At 38.4% G+C, this 7,571-nt stretch overlaps 1 protein-coding gene across 1 annotated transcript in view; it reads left to right on the top strand.

Moving 5' to 3' along the window:
• Window positions 1-571: 571 nt before the first annotated feature.
• The window catches only part of UEVLD (UEV and lactate/malate dehyrogenase domains), a 9,441-nt gene continuing 2,441 nt past the window's right edge, over window positions 572-7,571 (top strand). The window contains exons 1-8 of the mRNA XM_010144237.1: window positions 572-674; window positions 1,357-1,419; window positions 2,159-2,322; window positions 3,331-3,466; window positions 4,816-4,940; window positions 5,560-5,665; window positions 5,841-6,011; window positions 6,946-7,119. Of these exons, the coding sequence (XP_010142539.1) occupies window positions 662-674; window positions 1,357-1,419; window positions 2,159-2,322; window positions 3,331-3,466; window positions 4,816-4,940; window positions 5,560-5,665; window positions 5,841-6,011; window positions 6,946-7,119 (952 nt within the window). The 5' untranslated portion in view covers window positions 572-661. The remainder of the gene's footprint in view (window positions 675-1,356; window positions 1,420-2,158; window positions 2,323-3,330; window positions 3,467-4,815; window positions 4,941-5,559; window positions 5,666-5,840; window positions 6,012-6,945; window positions 7,120-7,571) is intronic.

The following is a 7,571-nucleotide window of genomic DNA, read 5'->3' as shown; positions in this document are numbered from 1 at the left end:
CTTCTTGCAGATCACACTTCAAGCATCAGTACTTCTGTTAATCTGTGGGAAGGTTTTGTGCAGGCAGGAAAGAGAGATGCAAGCTCTCAAGGGCAGCTTAAATGGAAAAAAATTCCCAGAGGCTAATTACTTACACAGTATGTTTGTAGAAATCGACATGTTATGAAACTCTTCTAAAATGTGTGCAGGTGGATCTGAGGTTTTAGTAGTAACTGTGTCAATAGTAAGATAACTTGTTTTTTCTAAGAGAGTTATATTTTTATAGTTTTAATTGTTGCGTGCAGAGGAGACTAAATTTTAAGCCTCTGCTCACATAGCTGTAAAGGGGAAGAAATGATACATAAGGAGGGATGTTCAGAATTTGAGTTCTAGTGTAGGAACAGCAAACCAGTGATACCTTTAAAGCTTTTTCTTTTTATCAAATGTTTTGATAATTTATTTCACACCAAAGCTATTCATAATACCAAAATGATTATTACCCTTCTTGTGTTTCTGCCTTTTCTTGGTTCATTTTCTCTGTCTGTGATAATGAAAGAAGGCTTTGAAGTGAAACTTCTTTTCTAATTTTTTTTCCCTCTCCCCTTCCCAGTACAAGTTCAGAGACCTGACCATAGAAGAACTAAAGAATGTTAACAAGACCTACCCAAACTTCACGTTCTCCATGAACACATACAGTAAGAAATGATGCAGTTACTTTGAACAAATTGTGGGGATTCTTACTTGTCATAAATGCAGATTCTGTATAATAGAACTTAAATAGTGTGAATATTTTTTGGTTGCAGTAGAATTTCTCATGCCACTTGAAAGCTTTTCCAAGAGTGCATACATATAAAAGCCTAAGCGACTGACTCACAAAATTTCATTTTCAATCAGTCACGACTCGGCTTTGCAAACGAAGATTTGGGAAGGGTTTTCCCCACCCTTCAATTTCATTTTATTTTGTCGATAATTATAGAAGACTGATGTTCTTTTAAATTCTCTATATGTAAAGCATTTTCCCCATATTCCATGATTGTGTGGAAAGCATTTGGATGTCTTTAGCTTATCCAGTATAACTTCCAGAATCACTCAGCCTGACTGACAGTTCCTACAACACCAAAATTACCCAGGACAAGGGATTTTCAGGCTAAGGATGTGCTTGGTTATACCAATGCAATTTTCATTAATATTCCATTAAGGAATTATCTCAAAGGGGAGAGGGCTCCTTCGTAAAAGTCTAGCATTGGTTGTTTCAGGAGCAGTGTATTTCATTTCTAGAAGAAAAAATTTCTGTTGTGCAGTGGTAGTTGTGGGTGGGATTACCATGCCAGATTTGAAACGATTTATTATTTGTCAAGATCCCATTTTTGATTTCAGCCTTCAAGGATGGATCCCAGAAGGACCTCCTGAATTTTAGTGGTACTGTTCCAGTGAAATATGGTGAGATAAATCAAGTATAATTTCCTTAGCCCTTATGACTGTAATTGTAAATTGTGTTGGGTACTGCCTCTTAATACTCTGCGCAGCTTCTTTAAAGGCGGCTATAAAGCATTTTGCATGAATCGGCAGAAGCGCCTTCTACTGCATGAAAAAGTGCCTCTCTGCACCACAGATGCTGAAATAAGGTGGTATTAATTAGATAAGTCAATTAACAATTAAAAACATGTAGTTTGAGACTGTGTAGGCAAACTCTGCTTCTAATGGGGGCTGCATGAAATCTGCAAGCCTTATGCTTGTGTAGGAGGTGTCCAAGAATAACTAGTAGGTAATTTTTTATTTTTAACTTAAAGCCTTTGAAGTCTGGGGTAAAGCTCTTAATAGATGTCTCTTTGCATCAGTTGCTGAGTCCTACAATTAGTATGAAATGGGTAGCTGGGAGAGATTTGTTTGCCCGGGACAGGGGGCACGGTGGCTAATGGAACACCCAGAGATACAAAGCAACACAGAGCTTTATATTAGGAAAGCCACAACTTGTAGCACTTCAAGTTGATCCAGACAAGTCTGATTTTATTAACTAGCCTAAGTAACAAAAATACTTTCCAGTGTGAATCTAAAAAGTGATCTGTCAGGCCTTTTCCCTTTGTAATTATGAAGTGTGAATCAGATGAACACGCACCTGGTTGTCAGTGCCCCTTCTCAATGCAGAAGCTGGCAATGGCTTTTATTTTGTGTTGAACAGGTAATTCCTATAACATACCTATTCGCCTGTGGATCCTGGATTCTCATCCCTTTGCTCCACCCATTTGCTTCTTGAAGCCGACTGTGAACATGGGCATTTCGGTGGGAAAGCACGTTGATGCTAATGGCAGGATTTATTTGCCCTACCTGCAAAACTGGAGCCATGTAAGAGGTGGAGTGGCTGACAGGGGAGGGAAGTCTTGGGGAATAATGCATGGTGTCACATGGAGGTCCATGGGGAGGAGTGGGTAGGGTTGGGGGCTTTTTATTTTCTGCATTTTTTTGTTAATTGTAAATACGTAAAAATTATTCAAAGAGAAGCAGGATGTTATGTGTTGAAATTACCAGCTTTCAGTCAATCCAAAGCAATCATAAGGGAGGTTATAAAAGGTTGTAAAGAAAATTACTTTAAGCTGAAGAAAAAAGAGACTGCCTTTGTTATAAAGCAGTGTAAGTCTCCTGATACTCGTTCCTTTGTTGCTGTGAATAGTGAAAAATAATACTACACCAACTGAGTATCCTTCAGCAAAGTTCAGTGGAAGCTCTTACCTTCGGGGTATGTCTCTTTCAGCAGAACTCTGAATATTAGTGTAGAGATTCAAAAACCAGGGCCATTGCTAAAAGGTTTTATGCACTGTGTTAAATAACTTACTTAAGTATGACTGCCAGGCCAGTAAAAATGATTTAATGAATGCTAGTTTTCTGAAATGGATGGGATACTTTTTACATTATTGATTCAGAAATCCCTATGGGAACTTCTACTGACTTCACTGTGTATTTTGCCCAAAGGAGGACTGAACTGCAAAACTCTGGATGCTTAAGACTGAAGACTGAACTATCTCTAGCTGTGATTTGTCTTGTTTTTAATATTGGATGTGGCTGTATCAAAGTTTTCCATGTGTTCATGGATGTCTTCAAAAACTAGTTACACTGATAATTTCAATTCTGTAATTCCTTTTTGTTAAATTCCTTTTAATTCCTACTCCTGTTTGGAAAGTATCTTCTCAAAAAATGCTGCTTTTCAATTTCCCTTGACAGTGTTAAGGGTGTCAATATTTATCATTTGATCAAATGTTGTATAGCTATGGTTCTTTGTGAGCTAGTGGAGTGTATAGTGATACCACTATGAAATAACTAGTGAACTGTCTCGTCTTCTCTATTGCCAAACTTCAGCCTAAATCTACTGTCATTGGATTAATCAAGGAAATGATTGCAAAATTTGAGGAAGAGCTCCCTCTGTATTCACTGTCATCTGCTGATGCGGCCAGGCAGTCGGAACTTCTCTCCTACATTGCGAAGATTACTGAAGGTGTGGATGTTTTCCTATATTTGTAATGTTCTTATAAAAATTACGTTTTATTTATTGCTGTTACTTGATATCACAAAGATGCCTACACAATTTTAATATCTGAATTTTTGATGTTTGCATGTCCACAGTGTTTAGTATTTTCTCTGTATAATCAAAGTGCCTCTTTTGGAACAGACAGCTCAGATTCTCTTTGAGTAAGCAACTTCTTTTGGGTGTTTGCACTGAAAGATGCTGTAGACTTGGTACTGCAAGTACCAAGTACTGCAAGTACCAAGTAAAATTTCCAATTTGTTGGAAATTACTGCAGCAAAACCACGTGTGAGATCTTGTGGAAGGGAAATGTGATTTTGTTATAAACAAGTTGATTCTACCCAATCACAACCATTCATTCTCTCGGACCTCATTCACTCAACACTCTCATATCCACAGTCGCAAACCCTGAGACCCACCTGACCACAGTCACTGGTGTGCAACACTGAGGACAAGGAGTGCTGGCTGCTGAGTCCGTACCATGTTTCTTGGGTTCTTGCTCAGTGGTGACAAGCTGATTTTGGACTTGTCTTTTATACCCTTTGGGAGTGGATCTATTTGGCATTTTTGCCTCATTACCCATTGTAAGTCTTGGGCTAAATTCCTGATTTCACAGTTCTCATGTTTTCCTTATCTGGGTATTTTATGGCTCCAGTCCTGTTTTTCTTCATCCTGACACATTTTCTTCAGGTCATTCTTTTCTTCCTTCTTTTAGTGAAATCATGGATGGTGATCTGTGGTAACTAGTGCAAATCTTTCCCTTTAACCCTTTTCTGCTGTTTCTTCTGGCAATTATATACACATACACACTTGTGAGCACACGTGTGTGCACACAGTACACATTTCTAGGCAATCATTTTTAATGTTTCTGTTACAAATCTCTCTGCATTATACTCAGATGAGAATCAGTGTGTTACCATTAGCATTGGCTAAACAATCTCAGATCGTTCAAATGCCTTTTTGCGTCTCTTCAAAAATAGGAAATCTTTTTATGGCTTTTATGGCCCTGGAATATCTTCACACCTGTAAGGGTAGCTAAGGGAGCACTGCTTGTATGGTCTGAGTGTCTAGCTTCTTGCTATTGTTGCATTCATACTTTCTACTTAGTGAAAAAACATTCCTATCCAGAGAGGAATATTTGGGTTTTACACCTTGCGAGTTGTGGTGAATTTTCTGTGGTCAGGCTTAGCAGATATTTAGAGATGTTTATGTAATTTGGTTTAACTCTGGCACAGCTGTGATCCTTTATGAAGCAGCAATACTTTTATTGAAACGGTGTGGACCAGCACTTCAGTTTGCGGTTTTTCTTTTAATTGTAGGGGAGACTGACATGAAATCAAAGAGTAAAACCGATGGAGACAAAAATGACAGATGTTTTAACAAAATTACAGTTGTTGGAGCTGGAGATCTTGGCATTGCATGTGTGCTAGCAGTTGCAGCAAAGGTACATAATGATTATAAATAGCAACAGACCTGATGAGTAGAGAGGCTTCTAGTCTAGTTCTTAGCTCCAAGTAGATACAACTCAGCAGTTTTAATAGCCATGTCACTGCTTGTGTCATTTGCCTCTTTAGTTAACTTACAGACTCACAGAAGTGTTAGTTTCTGCCCTGTTTTCTCAGTCAGCTTTTTAAATACAAAGAGTTGAATATTGACTTTTCTTACTTGGAAAATCCTTAGTTAAATGATTCTTGCCTCAGTGGTAAGTTCTTCCAGCTGGCATCTTCTAGTCCCCTGGAAAAAGATAGTCTGTAGATGATCTGTACTTCTCCATGGCTTATATGCTCAGAGACAACAGTAACTCAACATTTGTAACTGCCCAGAGATGGTTTTGTGAGGGTTTTATTTGTTTTGTAATGTGTTACTTTGCAATTAAACTCACGAAACTAAATTATTTTTCCTGTGATTTGACAGTAATTTTGGTTAGTAATTTTGTTTGGTTTATATACAGTACAACTGTACTGTACTGGACGTGGAGTAGTACTGGTTTTTATTCCTTGCCCCCACCAAAAAAAAGTTTTGGTTTGTTTTATTGTTGATCTGCATAATGTTTATTCTTATAGGGTGCTGCAGACAAGGTGGTTCTTTTGGACCTTTCTGAAGGTGCAGCAAAAGGAGGGACCATGGACTTGGAGATCTTTGCTCTGCCGAATGTGGAGATCAGCAAAGGTATTAGATGTCTCTGGAATGGGAACGAGCACTGCTCTGTGTGTGCTTGTGCCTCTTTTAATGAGAGCAGGACATCTTGATGCTGCAGTTCAGCCTTTAGGACAGCTCTTTGTTTTGCGTTCAGAATTCTATGGAATGACGTAAATTTTAAAACGTATTTGCTTTATATTTTCAGATTTTTCTGCTTCGGCTCATTCGAAAGTTGTGGTACTTACAGTTAATTCTCTGGGTAACTCTCAGACTTACCTTGATGTCATACAAAGCAACGTGGACTTGTTCAGAGGAATTATCCCTGCAATATCACACTACAGTCAGAACACTGTTCTCCTTGTCGCTTCTCATCCAGGTATGTTGGATGTTCTGTCCCTCGGCTGGCTTTCTCTGTGGCCTGTTTTAACATACAGTGAGCTGAATATGCTCACGTGGTCAAAAATCCTTGCTCCTCTGAAAGATGTTTTCCTTTTCAGCTTTGAGCAGGACACTGTCTTTGAGGGTTTTTTCTTTACTGTTACCAAGATAAAAGAAAATAGTATTCTTTGTTTGTATAAAAGGTATGTACTTCTATATGTCTCAGTGTATAGTGTCATAGATACGTGACTGTATCTACAAGATTAGTATCCCTTAGCTATTGTCTTGTCAGTTCTGAGTTTTATGTATACGTTTCTCTGGTGCAGTAAGGATAGACGCATGTATGTTGTGTACCATATGAGCAGACTCACAGACTACTAATGTACATAATAGAGTGGTGATAGTAAATATTGCAGCGGTGTTTTGATGCAAAGTTTGAATCTGTTTGGTCAGTGATGCTGTAAACTAAGGCAAAGCAAAAACACTGCGGAAAAGGGAAAGAAGGAAGCGTGAGCCTCTATGTCCTGTAAACGCATTGAAGACAGCCCTTCTCTGGCAAGACAGCCTCTTGCCTTTCCTATCATTTAGAGCTGTGGAGATGGAAAAGAGAGAGATTGCCAGATGAAATTAATCACTGGCTGAATTAAATTTAGAATAATGTGAGATTTTTGGTAGAGGGAAGCGTGGTGACTCCTGAAATTTCACTTGACTTCTCTTAAAACTTTACTTGGGCTGTCAGTTTTCTTCGCTTCCTCCCCACCTGATCTGATGTTTTAGGTTGAAATGGACCACTGATGTGTTCTTACACGCTTATACCTTTTTTAAAGTAAACAACTTGGTCCTGAGTTTTTCATAATCTTGAGTTGTAGTTTGCAGTTGTGTTGAATTTTGAGTGGTTCTTCATTGTCAATGTATTTTTCTTCCACCTGTAGTTGAAGTAATGACATATGTGTCCTGGAAGCTGAGTGCATTTCCCAAAAGCAGAGTTATTGGAGTAGGTGCCAACCTAGATACCGAGAGATTTCAGTATATACTGACAAACCTTTTGAAAGCACAAGTGCCAGCAAAAGATGCTTGGATTATTGGTGAACAAGGGGAAGACAAAGGTAAAGGGATACTTTATTACGACTGAGTATATAATGTCCTGGCAGTGCTTAAGTAATTGACTAATGAAAGAATAATTAAGAAAAGTAATGGAAGTAGTCATAAGCAGGGTGGGAGATTTTCATAATAATGGTTCTAAATAATACAGTTTGGGTTGGTGGTCAAGACTGTAGTCCTGGAGTGGTAGCAGAAGTATTCAACATTTTTCACAGTAAAAAAAATATACAGAAAATACAACCTCAAATGCTTTTTATTTAGTATAACATTATAGGTCAGAGGTACTGAAAGAGAAAGGAGATGTGGTCTAATATGTGGTAGGTTACTGCTAGTGTAAGAATTGGTATGTGTTACTTCATTTTTAAGCAAGTTTCTCCGGCCAGGTGCTACTGCAGAGTTTATTTCAGCAGTCAGGGAACCTGAAAATGTTACCAACTACATTTGGGTGGTTGTAGGG

Source organism: Buceros rhinoceros, unplaced genomic scaffold (genome assembly GCF_000710305.1).
Source record: "Buceros rhinoceros silvestris isolate BGI_N320 unplaced genomic scaffold, ASM71030v1 scaffold32849, whole genome shotgun sequence".
Classification (NCBI taxonomy): Eukaryota; Metazoa; Chordata; class Aves; order Bucerotiformes; family Bucerotidae; genus Buceros; species Buceros rhinoceros.
This window is presented reverse-complemented; position numbering and strand designations above follow the sequence as displayed.